Raw genomic sequence first — 14,322 nt, forward strand, 5'->3', positions numbered from 1 at the left:
GGTCTAAATTACAGAGGTCTCCAACCTTGGCAACTTTAAGACTTGTGGACTTCAACTCCCAGAATTCCTCAGCCAGCAAAGCTGAAAGCAAAGCAAAGCTGGCTGAGGAATTCTGGGCGTTGAAGTCCACAAGTCTTAAAGTTGCCAAGGTTGGAGACCCCAAAGACTAAAACTGAAACAAAAGAGCTTCCTTCTTGGGCCTGAATCCTCTCCGAGCTCGAATAGATGCAAGATCGGGGAACAATTGAATAAACGCCCCTCAGGTTGCAAAAATGGCTTCAAAATAAAAAAGGTGTTGTTTTTTTTGCTTTTGAGTAAAAGTCATCACCCAAAGCTCATAGAGCACCAAAGACTCCACAAAAGCAGTTTTGTTAATGCAGTTGTGTTATGCTTACTCTCTCGGCCAGAAACCATGAAATGGATGTTTGTATCGATCACTATCTATGGCGATTCCGAGTCATCCAGGTCATGGTCGGGGGTCTGTCTGTCGGGGGTGAATCATTGGCCCCGATGGAGAAGGTACGCAACTTGGGCGTGCTCCTGGATGGTCGGTTGTCCTTTGAAGACCATTTGGCGACCGTCTCCAGGAGAGCATTTTATCAGGTTCGCCTGATCCGCCAGTTGCGTCCCTTCCTGGACCGGGATTTATTTATTTATTTATTTATTTATTAAATTTGTATACCGCCCTTCTCCCGAAGGACTCAGGGCGATTCACAGCCAAGTAAAATAGACAATACAATATAAATACAATTAAAATACAATTAAAAAACTTATTAAAATTGGCCACAATTAAAATTTGAGACTAAAACCCATTAAAAAACCCATAAACTTAAAAACTAACCCAGGCCAGCGCAGATAAATAAGTAAGTTTTAAGCTCGCGGCGAAAGGTTCGGAGGTCCGGAAGTTGACGAAGTCCTGGGGGGAGTTCGTTCCAGAGGCGGAGCCCCACAGAGAAGGCCCTTCCTGGGTGTCGCCAGACAACACTGTCGCGCCGACGGCACCCTGAGAGTCCCTCTCTGTGAGAGCGCACGGTCGGTGAGAGGTATTCGGTAGCAGCAGGCGGTCCCGTAAGTAACCCGGCCCTATGCCATGGGCGCTTTAAAGGCGTTCACCAACACCTTGAAGCGCACCGGAAGGCCACAGGCAGCCAGTGCAGTCTGCGCAGGATAGGTGTCACTCGGAGCCACGAGGGCTCCCTCTATCACCAGCAGCTGCATTCTGGACTAACTGCAGCCTCGGATGCCCCTCAAGGAGCCCCATGTAGAGAGCATTGCAGTAATCCAGGCGAGGCGTCACAAGGCGTGAGTGACTGTGCACAAGGCATCCCGGTCTAGAAAGGGGCGCAACTGGCGCACCAGGCGAACCTGGTGGAAAGCTCTCCTGGAGACGGCCGTCAGGTGGTCTTCAAAAGACAGCCGTTCATCCAGGAGAACGCCCAGATTGCGCACCCTCTCCATCGGGGCCAATGACTCGCTCCCGACAGTCAGCCGCGGACTCAGCTGCCTGTACCGGGATGCCGGCATCCACAGCCACTCCGTCTTGGAGGGATTGAGCTTGAGCCTGTTTCTCCCCATCCAGACCCGTACGGCTTCCAAACACCGGGACAGCACTTCGATAGCTTCATTGGGGTGGCCCGTGTGAAAAGTACAGCTGGGTGTCATCAGCGACAGCTGGTACCTCACACCGTAACCACTGATGATCTCACCCAGCGGCTTCATATAGATGTTGAACAAAGGCGAGAGAATCGGCCCTCGGCACCCACAAGTGAGGCGCCGCGGGTCGACCTCTGCCCCCCCGTCAACACCGTCTGCGACCGGTCGGAGAGATAGGAGGAGAACCACCGATAAACGGTGCCTCCCACTCCCAATCCCCCCAACCGGCGCAGCAGGATACCATGGTCGATGGTATCAAAAGCCGCTGAGAGGTCTAATAGGACCAGGGCAGAGGAATAACCCCTATCCCTGGCCCCCCAGAGATCATCCACCAACGCGACCAAAGCCGTCTCAGTGCTGTAAGCGGGCCGGAAGCCGGACTGGAACGGGTCCAGATAGACAGTTTCCTCCAGGTGCAGGGGGAACTGATATGCCACCATACTCTCTACAACCTTCGCCGGCGGGTTGGAGACCGGACGATAATTACCTAAAACAGCCGGGTCCAGGAAGGCTTCTTGAGGAGGGCCTCACCACCGCCTCTTTCAAGGCGGCCGGAAAGACTCCTCCAACAAGGAAGCACTCGTAATCCCTGAGCCAGCCTCGTGTCACCTCCCAAGTGGCCAGCACCAGCCAGGAGGGCACGGGTCCAGTAAACACGTGGTGGCATTCAATCTACCCAGCAACCTGTCCATGTCCTCGGAGTCACAGGGTCAAACTCATCCCAAACAACATCACCAAGACCGCCCTCAGATGCCCCGTCCGAATCGCCACAATTTTGGTCCAGACCGTCCCTAAGCTGAACGATTTTATCGTATAGATAACCGTTAAACTCCTCAGCACGTCCCTGCAACGGGTCATCCCGCTCCCCCTGATGAAGGAGGGAGCGGGTCACCCGAAACAGGGCAGCTGGGCGGTTATCTGCCGACGCAATGAGGGAGGGGGCGTAGCAACGCCTCGCTTCCCTCAGTGCCACTAGGTAGGTCCTAGTATAGGATCTAACTAGTGTCCGATCAGCCTCTGAACGGCTGGACCTCCAGGAACTCTCTAGGCGTCTTCTCCGGCGTTTCATCCCCCTCAGCTCCTCGGAGAACCAAGGAGCCGGTTGGGATCTGCGCCGGGTCAGAGGCCGCAAAGGCACGACACGGTCTAAAGCCCCAGCCGCAGCCCGTTCCCAGGCTGCAGCTAGTTCCTCTGCCGTGCCGAGAGCCAGACCCTCAGGAAGTGGCCCAAGCTCCGTCTGAAACCTCTCCGGGTCCATCAGGCGCCTGGGACGGTACCAACGTAATGGTTCCGTCTCCCTGCGGTGTTGGGTAGCGGTCAGAAAGTCCAGGCGAAGGAGAGAGTGATCTGACCATGACAAAGGTTCAATGACTATTTCCTTTAAGTCCAGATCTCTCAACCACTGACCAGAGACAAAAATCAGGTCCAGTGTGCCTCCCCCGATGTGAGTGGGGCCATCCACTACTTGAGTCAGGTCCAAGGCCGTCATGGAGCCAAGAACTCCCGAGCTACCGTCGATGACGAGCCAGCAGATGGCAGTTAAAGTCCCCATGACTAAAAGTCTGGGGGTCTCCACTGCCACCCCGGCAAGCACCTCTAGAAGCTCGGGCAGGGCAGCTGTCACGCAGCAAGGAGCCAGGTACGCGACCAGCAAGCCCATCTGACATCTATGACCCCACCTCACAAAGAGGGATTCACACCCGGCAATCTGAGGTACAGTGGTCTCCCTCGGCTCTAGACTCTCTTTGATAACAACCGCCACCCCTCCACCCCTACCCTGGGCCCTCGGCTGATGGAATGCACGGAAGCCCGGTGGGCACATCTCGACCAGGGGCACACCCCCTTCAGTGCCCAACCAGGTCTCCGTAACGCCTATAATATCTGCGGCACCCCCCTGAATCAGATCATGTATTAGGGGGGCCTTATTGGCCACGGACCGTGCGTTGCATAACATCATGCCTTATGCACAGTCACTCATGCTCTCGTTACCTCTCGCCTGGACTACTGCAATGCTCTCTACATGGGGCTCCCCTTGAAGAGCACCCGGAGACTTCAGCTAGTTCAGAACGCGGCTGCGCGGGTTATTGAGGGAGCGTCTCGGAGCTCCCACATAACACCTATCCTGCGCAGACTGCACTGGCTACCTGTTGTTTTCCAGGTGTGCTTCAAGGTATTGGTTACTACCTTTAAAGCGCTCCATGGCTTAGGACCGGGCTATCTACGGGACCGTCTACTGCCGGCTTCTATCTCCCATCGTCCGGTACGCTCCCACAGAGAGGGACTCCTCAGGGTGCCGTCAGCCAAACAGTGTAGACTGGCGGCCCCCAGGGGGAGGGCCTTCTCTGTGGGAGCTCCGACCCTGTGGAATGAACTTCCCCTCGGACTTCGACAATTACCTGACCTTAGGACCTTTCGCCGCGAACTTAAAACTTATTTATTTCGTATGGCTGGACTAGCCTGATTTTTATTTTTATTGGATGGGTTTTTAAAATTTTGTGATTTTACGGGGGAGTACGTTTTTTAACATTTTGGGCATTTAAATTAGTTTTTTAAGGGATGTTTTTAATTATTGTGTGTATTTATATTTTATCTGCCTGTTCACCGTCCTGAGTCCTTCGGGAGAAGGGCGGTATACAAATTAAAATATTATTATTATTATTATTATTATTATTATTATGGTTGTCCAAAAGGTGCTTTTTCAAGAGGCAACTGGACTTTCTGGGTTTTCTTTGAAGACATTTCACTTCTTGAATGAGAAGCGAAACATCTTTGAATATCAATCAGTAGATTGAGTGGCAGGCTGACCAACCATTAGTGCTTCCTTTTCCTCCCGTTTTGGTTAGCCTTCTTTCCACTTGAAAGCAGTGGTGAAATCCAATTTTTTAAACTACTGGTTCTGTGGCTTGATGGGCGTGGTGTGGCTTGGTGGGCATGGCTTGATGGGTGTGGCAGGGGAAGGATACTGCAAAATCCCCATTACCTCCCCACTCCAGGGGAAGGATACTGCAAAATCCCCTTTCCATCCCCACTCCAGGGGAAGGATACTGCAAAATTCCCATTCCCTCCCCACTCCAGGGGAAGGATATTGCAAAATCTCCATTCCCACCCCACTCTGGGGCCAGCCAGAGTTGATATTTGCCGGTTCTCCAAACTACACAAAATTTCTGCTACCAGTTCTCTGAACTGCTCAAAATTTCCACTACCGGTTCTCCAGAACCTGTCAGAACCTGCTGAATTTCACCCCTGCTTGAAAGATACAGTACAGTGTTTGACTTCTTTTAGCTTTCCTTACACACGTGCAGAAAAGCTCTCTTACAGTATCAAATAAAACATGAATGAAGCAACAACGCCACAGGTTTTTGTGTATGATTGTGCTGATCAATGTTACCAACTATTTTTCACATTAATTTCAGGGCCCAGAAGACATTGTAGTTCACCTTTCCCTGCATCATAAATGTAACAAGTCAAGTCAAAAGGTATAAATAAAAATATGTGTTGAAATATGCATTGCTCATGTGACTTTTATTATCAAAATAATATAAAGCAGACAAGCATTGGTATCCAGATGCAGGAAAAACAATGAAGAAACCTTAAAATTAAATTCATTACATAATCAGCATATATGATGAAATAAATTTTAATAGACCAAAATATTGGCTATAATAAAGCTGTAGCTTTGGGGAAACCGCAAGTCTCTCTCTTTGTAATGGATATCAAAAAGAAATGAGTGATGACTTAAAGTTCCTCAAAGATGGGTTGGTTTTGTATGAGAGAAAGGACAAATAACAGGCGTTTTCGGTTGGTGTCCTATTTCACTCTTTTAAAAAAATGTAGGATCTTAGACTTTTTCTTGTCTTTTCCATTGTTTTTTATTTTATTACATCCCAATTTTCATTTTGAAAATGTTGGTAAAATTATGCTGACAAGCTTCTAAGATAGTATGCCTTTTGACCACTATCAGCTATATTCTGCCAATCTATTCCTTTGATCCGAATCCATTGTGTCCTTTCTGAAAACAGCTGGAATACAGACACTTTCTTTGCTCTGGAGAAGCAGTTCTGAGGGTTTCCAAGACTCCATCTGTGCATCCAGAGAGAGTCTACAAAGTCAAATAAATAAATAAATAAATAAATAAATAAATAAATAAATAAATAAATAAATAAATAAATAAATAAATAAATAAATAAATAAATAAATGTTTACATTTCTCTGTAAACATGCATTTCTAATGCAGTATGTATCAATAGTTATAGCCTACAAACTTTAGGTTTCCTCAATTATTTTTATTTGATTGATTGGTTTATAACCCACCTTTATTATTATTATAAATAACTAAAGGCAGATAATACCCCTCCTCCTTCCTATTGTCCCCACAGCAACAACTCTGTGAGGTAAGTTGGGATGAGAGAGAGTGATTGGCCTAAGGCCGCCCAGCTGGCTTTCAGAGGTCCTAAGACCAAAATACTGCTTTCTAGAGCAGGGATCTCCAACCTTGGTCCCTTTAAGACTTGTGGACTTCAACTCCCAGAGTTCCTCAGCCAGCTTTGCTGTTCTAGAGCAGTATTTCTCAACTTCGACAACTATGAGATACGCGGACTTCAACTCCCAGAATTCCTCAGCCGGCACACTCTAGTCTAGGAGGTTGAGAAATGCTGCTTAGAGGGAGCGCTACCCCTTTAAGAAGGCTGTTTCTCGGCTCCTTTTCTTTGCGTCCATTGGAGCAAAGGCAGCAGCGACGTGTCCCTGTTATGGCAGCCACATGCAGCCGGACGGAGATGCTTTAAAGCTTGGCGACATGCTTTGACTGATGCCTTTCAAGAGACCGGCCACTGGTCTTGCTTTCTGTTTGTTCTACTTGAGTTCTTATTTCACCAACAAGGTGAGGATGAAGGAGCTACCAACGACAGCATTACAAACTGATCATTATGTATTCCTTTTCCTCTGGTTGGCTTTGGGGTGGTCCGCTTAGGTATTTCAACATTTCAGGAGTTCAGGGCTTGCCCGATGTGTATTTTTCTACGATTAAAACTTGCTTGGTGAAGTCTGACTCAGTAGCGCTTTGTATTTGAACAGCGCGGGTCCTTCATTCAGCCCATCCGGCATCCTGCCTGACAATGAGAATTGGGGGAAGAGAACAAAGGGAGATCCACCGTCTTCAGGAGACTGCATGTGAAGAAAGATTTCAGCTGATTAATTCACAGAAATGCACTATTTGCATGATAAATTCTCCAAGCTTCAGCGGGACTTAATATCTCAGATAGTGACTACAGTCTAGAAGTCAATGCTCTAGTAAAATAAAAACTGTCTCTAGCTGGGTTTGACATGCTGAATTACAAACTAGTAAATAAATACTAATACAACCTGTAAACTCTAGCTGAGTCTGACACTGAACTACAAACCAGCCAACCACATTTCAACCTAGTATATTGGGAGGTTCATATAGTTGATTTCTAGCTGGATGTTCAGTGTGAACCTGGAAAGTGAAGTTAATAGGGTAAAGTATTGGTCAGTTAATATAGGTATGATAATGAAAAGCCTTTTATCTAAAATTTTAGGAAAAAATGGGAATAATTAAGTATAAGACCAAAGTTGCTGAAAACGGGCAACAGATATCTTGTTATACAAAAGTCACATCAAGTTCAAGCATCCAACTTTACTTACGCAGCAGATTTTCAAGTAAGGAGGAAACTATCAGATTTTTTGCTTATCTCTTAAATACACACACACACACACACACACACACACAAACAAACACAAGCTATCAAACTAATATTGATCTTATAATCATTGAGTTGAGTCCAATGCCCAGGACACTTCTGGAATTCAAATTAAGAATCCTCAACAAATGGCTAGGTAGCCTCTGTTTGAACATCTTCAGGTAAGGGGAGCAAGCCAGCCAAAATTTGTGGATAATTGGTTCCACTATTTAACTTGGTTCTTGTGAAGAGTCCACCCCCACCCCATCATTCAATCACAGCACACTTTCTTATAATTTAACATTGTTATCTCCTGAGAGATAATTTTGATATGACCAGTCTATAGTATAGGAATGAAGGGAGCATGCATACAATTGATGATTCTTCCATCAGAATGTGGTTTTTTTCACTATATACCGTGTTTCCCTGAAAATAAGACCCTGTCTTGTATTTTTTTTAATCCCAAAATAAGTGCTTGGCCTTATTTTCGGGGATGTCTTATTATTTTGGGGTGCATGGAGTAAGACGAGGGTCCTTTTGCTGTCTTACCTGATTTTCAACTCTGTCTCCCTAACCCTAAACAGAAGAAATGGCGGGGACCGGCTGCACATGTAGTTAAATATTTTCGGAGAGGGCTTATTTTTTGGGCGGCGGCAGGGGGCTTATTTTAGCACAGGGGCACAAAAGCCCAATTGGGCTTATTATCAGGGGATGTCTTATTTTAGAGGAAACAGGGTACTCTGAAACATGGTCAGTTAATGTGCTTCTTATTCACTATTTTCCTTTATACTGAATCACCATTTCATGATCTTCTCCTTAAAATTACGCTCTTATGGTAATTTTATGGTAAGATACTTATGGCATCTTAACTGCTGATAACTCGTTTTCTCATTTCACAAAAGTAGATCTATATATTCTATGATAGGGAGAGGAATGTGTTCATTACTATGTACTATGTCCATTGTCACTTTATGATAATGTAATGAATGCTCTCAGTATTACATTTTCAAATGCACAGTTTTCAAAAAAAGTGAGGATACCCCCAGGAAATGAAGTATGGACATACTTCTTTTCCTGGGGGTATCCTCACTTTTTAAAAAAAATCTGTTTATTTGAAAATGTAATACTGAGAGCATTCATTACATTATCATAAAGTGACCATGGACAAGCTATTATTATTCATTAGATTTCAATATTGTCTTTATTTTATACAAGACTAGGTGGCATACATAAATTGTCCCACTTCCTATTTCCCCAAAGTAACAATCCAGTGAGGTGAGCTGGAAAAAGTAATTAGCTTAAAATCACCCAGCCAACTTTTGTGCCTAAGGGTGGATAAGAATTCATGATCCTCTAAATTCTAATCCATTACATCACACTGATGTGAACATCTTTTTATCCAATAAAAATGATAAGGCTTTTCAGGCCAGTGAGGTCTATGAAAAAGATCCAAAAAAGAAAGAAAAGAGGAGTTTCCAGTGAGCCATCATAGTCTCACTTCTAGAATAGGCTGAAATGGTCCTCAAATATGGGGTTTGGTCTGCCGAAATTTCTCCAGAGTAAGGAGAAATTGCAAGATTATCCATAGGTACTCCAGACAGCTGGGTTTTTTGTGTGAGCAGATGGCAGGAATTGCTTTTTTGCAATTGGCTTGCAATTAGCTGGGAGTTGTGCTTATAGCCATTAATGTCGGCTGTATGAACTTTAAGGTTGACCGAGGCTCACCTCTTAATCTCTATGGATTTAATTTTGTTTTGGTTTTTTGCTATTTTTTAAAGATTTTTTTTAAAGATTGAGAATGTTCAGACTGGCAAATTTTATTGAAATCATTGGGTGAGTTTTTTCGATCCTTTAAAAGCAAGAAGGTAACTAAAAATATAAACATATGTAACAAAACTTGTTTTTGGAATGTACAGCAAAAGAATGATTAATGTTGGCTTTAGAAAGTTTTAAATAGATTAAGGGTTTAGATAGGCTGGATTTAAAACTTTGAAGTTAATTGAAAGAATTGTGTTTGTACTTAGAAATAATTGATATGATGACTTTGCTTAAGCTTAAAATATATTTTTTGTTGAATGGTCATGAATGAAAGTTTTAAGATTATTTACCTTTATAACAGAATTAAAAGATGTTACTGAAGAGGAACAAACCCACTGAATAAAACTGAAACTGACTTGCAGGTAGATTAAAAAATGATAGTTTACAAGAAAGAAATGGAAATAAATGATTTAGAAATGAAGCTGGATGATGTTTTAATTTTTAAAAAGCATACAAATAAACCAGAAGAGTGATGTAGATAACTTTTGTAGATTGGATTTTCAAAAGTGATAAAAGTTGCTGCATTGGAATTACAAAAGGGACAAAATGCCAAGAATTTTGAGAGAAGAGACGAGAAGAGACAAAGTATAAGAATTTGTTAGAATATTATAAATTTCTTTGAGGAATTTAAAGACTATTGGGAGGAAGAAGAAAGAATACAAAATTGGTTTAATGGGGTTTATTTCTTTTTTAACTAGGAATGGATGATGTTTATTAGGATTGGATGATTATGTCTGGATGAAGAGAAGAAATTGGGCTATATGTTTAAATATGGTAGAAATGGAGATAAATATAAAAGGAAGAATTCAAATCAGATGTTAAAGATACAGTTTGTAATAGTTATGTTATTTCTGATAAGCCTTAATGGATTCTTGTTGAATAAGGTAGAAAAATGGAGTTTTAGAGATGGATTTATAAAAATTGGGGTGATGTATGGGATGGAGATGTGTTGGTTTTTTTACTTTAAGAGATAGTGATAAGTTGTTAATGTCAACTACAGTATATTTGCTGGAGATGAAGGAGGATGTTTCCTTTTCTCATTTTTCTTTTTTACTCTGCCTTTTTTCTTTTTCTGTTCTTTTTAATGTTTTACTTTTTAATATATTTCTGGTTATACTATTAGTTTTAACTGGATAATATAATTTTCAATAAAGTTATTGGGGAAAAAGACGACATCCTAAGTACTAGTAAAAGTGGTAAGGAGCAAATACAACCTTCTGGAGGTTGTGGCTGTCCATACTCATAGTGGCAGATCTTTTGTGTGAATGGCCTAGTCCACATTCCCACTATGCTTATTGAGTCATAAAAGTATGCTGTGATTTCTATAAAATATATTTTCATGCATGTGTGTAGATAATATATAAAGTTGTGTTTTCTGATTTTTTTTTTTAGTATGTCCTATCTGTCCTGAAATTCACCTATCCAACACTTTTTCAAGGGTAAGCATAATTTCATATATACATGGAAAAGCAGTATTTAATCAGTGGGCACTGAATTAGAGAGAAGCTAATCTTTGTACTGCATGTATTGCAATTGCTATTTTTCCTCACTTGGACAGCTCTTACAGTATTACACTTACTTACCGGTACTACCCTTCTATTCTGTCCCCACCAACCACAACCAAGCAGACACGCGAGCTGACTATATCTGCCAGCAATTTACTCCGATGACAGATATCAGTTCTGGCAATGAACCTGCGATTGCCTGCCAAGTTCTCTTATCTCCTCAGACCAGCGTAATTGCAGTTCAGAAATAAACAGAAGCCAAAATCTTAATCTCGAAATATTGCAGCCAAAGTTTCCAAGAGTCAGTTTTTGTCCATCACAAGAAGTTATAGAGCAGCTCCTCCTGTTTTTATACCCTGTGGGGTGTGGCTCCGTGACTCAGCACTCTCTAGGCCTGCCCCACCCCTTCTTTTGTTGTTCCCACCTCTCCTTTTGTGATGCCTGGGATCTAACCAGGACTGATTGTCAGCAGCTGAGTCTTGAGGCATTTCCTGGGAGGGGGAAGGTGCGGGAGAAAGAGGCCTCGTCATCTCTTCCACCTGGCCTGCCTCTGGGACCTGGAGCAGAGCCAGAGAGGAAGGTCCTGCAGAGGGAAGCCCTGTCGGCTCTTCCCCCTCACTCTCTGAGTCACTCTCTGCCAGGAGGCCCGGCTTGGGGGCTGAAGACACAACACCTTCTGGCCTACATTTCCAATCACTAAGCCTGATTGCCAATCCTCCAGGCTAGAATAGAATAGAATAGAATAGAATAGAATAGAATAGAATAGAATAGAATAGAATAGAATAGAATAGAATAGAATAGAATAGAATAGAATAGAATTCTTTATTGGCCAAGTGTGATTGGACACACAAGGAATTTGTCTCTATATTGTATCATTGCATGATATCCTGATATCCAAACAAACAGTAAATTGTCGTAATAATGTATGCATGTTTTATTTTCACTTCTTTTGATCAGCAATATCCTGTTCTGTAGATGCGATGTGCAAACATGGGTTGCATGCCATAATAACGAAACTTTCATATCTGAAGACTTTAAGAACTGCTCTTCTGCGTGTTTGGAAAAAATACTCTTACAAACTAAATTATAAGGTTCCTATATGGGCAAGTCCTAGACATACAATAGAGAATATAAATATAGAACAGAATCAGGAAATGATTACATATAAAGACCTTTTGTATACTGAAAGAGGTAATTTGCAATTAAAATCTCTCCATGTACTAAAAGAAGAAGGGAAAAATTATACTTGGTTTCAATATGAGCAACTACGTGCTAGATGGAAGGAAGATCAGAAAATTGGTATAGAGCAGAACGAGGAAAATTTGGTAAAGCAAATTAGAAATCAGTCTCAGGAGCATATAAAGAGATTGTATAATGTGTTACTTGAAATAGATTCTGAAAGGGACTTGGTAAAGGACTGTATGATAAAGTGGGCACAAAATTTTCAGGAGCCAATATTATTGGAAACTTGGGAAAAAAATTGGGTTAGAAATATTAAATTCACGCAGGCACAGAATCTGAGGGAAAATTTTTATAAAATGTTTTATAGATGGCACTTAGATCCTAAGAAATTATCGTGTATGTACCCAGATATGCAAGCAAAATGTTGGAGATGTAATTGTGATGATGCTACATATTTTCATATTTGGTGGACTTGTAAGGATATAAAGGCCTTTTGGATAAAAATTTGGTGGATTTTACAAAATGTTTTGAAAAAGAAGATAAAGTTCCTGCCGCAATTTTTTTTGTTGGGAATTATTACGGACTGGACAGTAATTGAGACTGTACAGTAATTGATTTTAAATCTAATAACAGCAGCAAGATTACTAATAGGACAATACTGGAAGAAAAAAGAAGTACCGTATATACTCGAGTATAAGCCGAGTTTTTCAGCACGTTTTTTGTGCTGAAAAGCGCCCCCTCGGCTTATACTCGAGTCTACGTCTTCGGGAACCCCGCACAGGAGGGGGTACCGAACGGACTCCCATGGGAGGGACGGGGAGCGGGCCCGCCGAGGTCTCGCGGGATTTGTCGCCCCCAGGCCGGCCCCCATTCCCGTGTCTGGTGGGCGGACGGCGCAAACTTGGCGGGCTGTGCATTGGCGCGGGGAAGCCCTGGTGGTGCAGTGAGAGGGCTGGGCAGGGGAGCCGCCAGCCTTCTCGGCTGAGGAGGAGGTTTCCCGACCGCCGCCGCCGCCGCGAGCCACCCAAAGGCCAGAAGAAAGGTCATTCCATCGAGTAATGGGCGGCTCCTTCCTCTCCCGCCTGACCCATGCTGTGCGAGCCCGGCTGGGCTGCAACACCGCCGCCGCCGCTCCTTCCTCAGCCTCCGGGCCTCGCGCTCTAGCAGCCGCCAAGCTCAGGCCGGACTCGGCAGCTCCCCATCAGCACTGCACGGCGCGATTCGGGCAGGAGGAGTCGGGCTCGCTCTGTGGCGGTGGCGCCCGCCGCCGCCGCCACCACCGCCACGGAGCGAGCCCGACCTCCTGCCCGAATCGCGCCGCGGCGAGTGCTGATGGGAGCTGCCGAGTCCGCCTGAGCTTGGCGGCTGCTAGAGCGAGGCCCGGAGGCTGAGGAAGGAGCGGCGGCGGCGGTGTTGCAGCCCAGCCGGGCTCGCACAGCATGGGTAAGGCGGAGAGGAAGGAGCCGCCCATTACTCGATGGAATGACCTTCTTCTGGCCTTTGGGTGGCTCTCGCGGCGGCGAAGCTCGCGGTCGGGAAACCTCCTCCTCAGCCGAGAAGGACTGCACCGCCAGGGCTTCCCGCCAATGCATAGCCTGGCGGGAGTTACTGCGGCTCACCCGGCCCCGCCCAACTGGTGGTGTCGGGCAGCCACTGCCGCTTTCTAGCAAAAAGGTCGCCCAAAACTCCTCGCCTTCTCCTGGGAAGGGCTGGATGGCTAGCCGGGAAGGGTTGAATAAGCCAACCTCCTCCTCCTCCCTCGCAAGCGAAAGAGCGTTTTCCCGTTGGAAGAGAGAGAGAGAAAGGAGGGCCGTTCCTCCTTCTTTCATTCTTTCTTCTCCTCCGTGCTTCAGAAGCTGGGCGTGTGTGTGCGCCTGTGTGCTCCTAGTCCCCTTCTCTTCCGCGCTGGAAGAGAGAGAGAGAAAGGAGGGGCCGTTCCTCCCCTTCTTTCATTCTTTCTTCTCCCTCCGTGCTTCAGAAGCTGGGCGTGTGTGTGCACGCCTGTGTGCCCTAGTCCCCCTTCCGCGGCGCTGGAAGAGAGAGAGAGAGAGAAAGGAGGGGCCGTTCCTCCCCTTCTTTCATTCTTTCTTCTCCGGGCTTCAGAAGCTGGGCGTGTGTGCACGCCTGTGTGCCCTAGTCCCCTTCCGCGCGCTGGAAGAGAGAGAGAGAGAGAAAGGAGGGGCCGTTCCTCCCCTCCTTTCATTCTTTCTTCTCCCTCCGTGCTTCAGAAGCTGGGCGTGTGTGTGCACGCCTGTGTGCCCTAGTCCCCCTTCCGCGGCGCTGGAAGAGAGAGAGAGAGAGAAAGGAGGGGCCGTTCCTCCCCTCCTTTCATTCTTTCTTCTCCCTCCGTGCTTCAGAAGCTGGGCGTGTGTGTGCACGCCTGTGTGCCCTAGTCCCCCTTCCGCGGCGCTGGAAGAGAGAGAGAGAGGGGCCGTTCCTCCCCTTCTTTCATTCTTTCTTCTCCCTCC

At 45.3% G+C, this 14,322-nt stretch overlaps 1 protein-coding gene across 7 annotated transcripts in view; it reads left to right on the forward strand.

Moving 5' to 3' along the window:
• The first annotated feature begins 6,219 nt into the window (after nt 1-6,219).
• TMEM241 (transmembrane protein 241) overlaps nt 6,220-14,322 on the forward strand; it is a 113,476-nt gene continuing 105,373 nt past the window's right edge. For 3 of the 7 annotated variants that reach the window (XM_058177404.1, XM_058177403.1, XM_058177402.1), the window contains exons 1-2: nt 6,224-6,532; nt 10,560-10,606. In XM_058177404.1, coding sequence (XP_058033387.1) covers nt 6,461-6,532; nt 10,560-10,606 — 119 coding nt within the window. In that variant the 5' untranslated portion in view covers nt 6,224-6,460. Of the gene's footprint in view, nt 6,533-10,559; nt 10,607-14,322 lie in introns of all 7 variants that reach the window. The other 4 variants (XM_058177399.1, XM_058177398.1, XM_058177401.1 and 1 more) reach the window with 4 other exon arrangements.

Source organism: Ahaetulla prasina, chromosome 3 (assembly GCF_028640845.1).
Source record: "Ahaetulla prasina isolate Xishuangbanna chromosome 3, ASM2864084v1, whole genome shotgun sequence".
Lineage (NCBI taxonomy): Eukaryota > Metazoa > Chordata > Lepidosauria > Squamata > Colubridae > Ahaetulla > Ahaetulla prasina.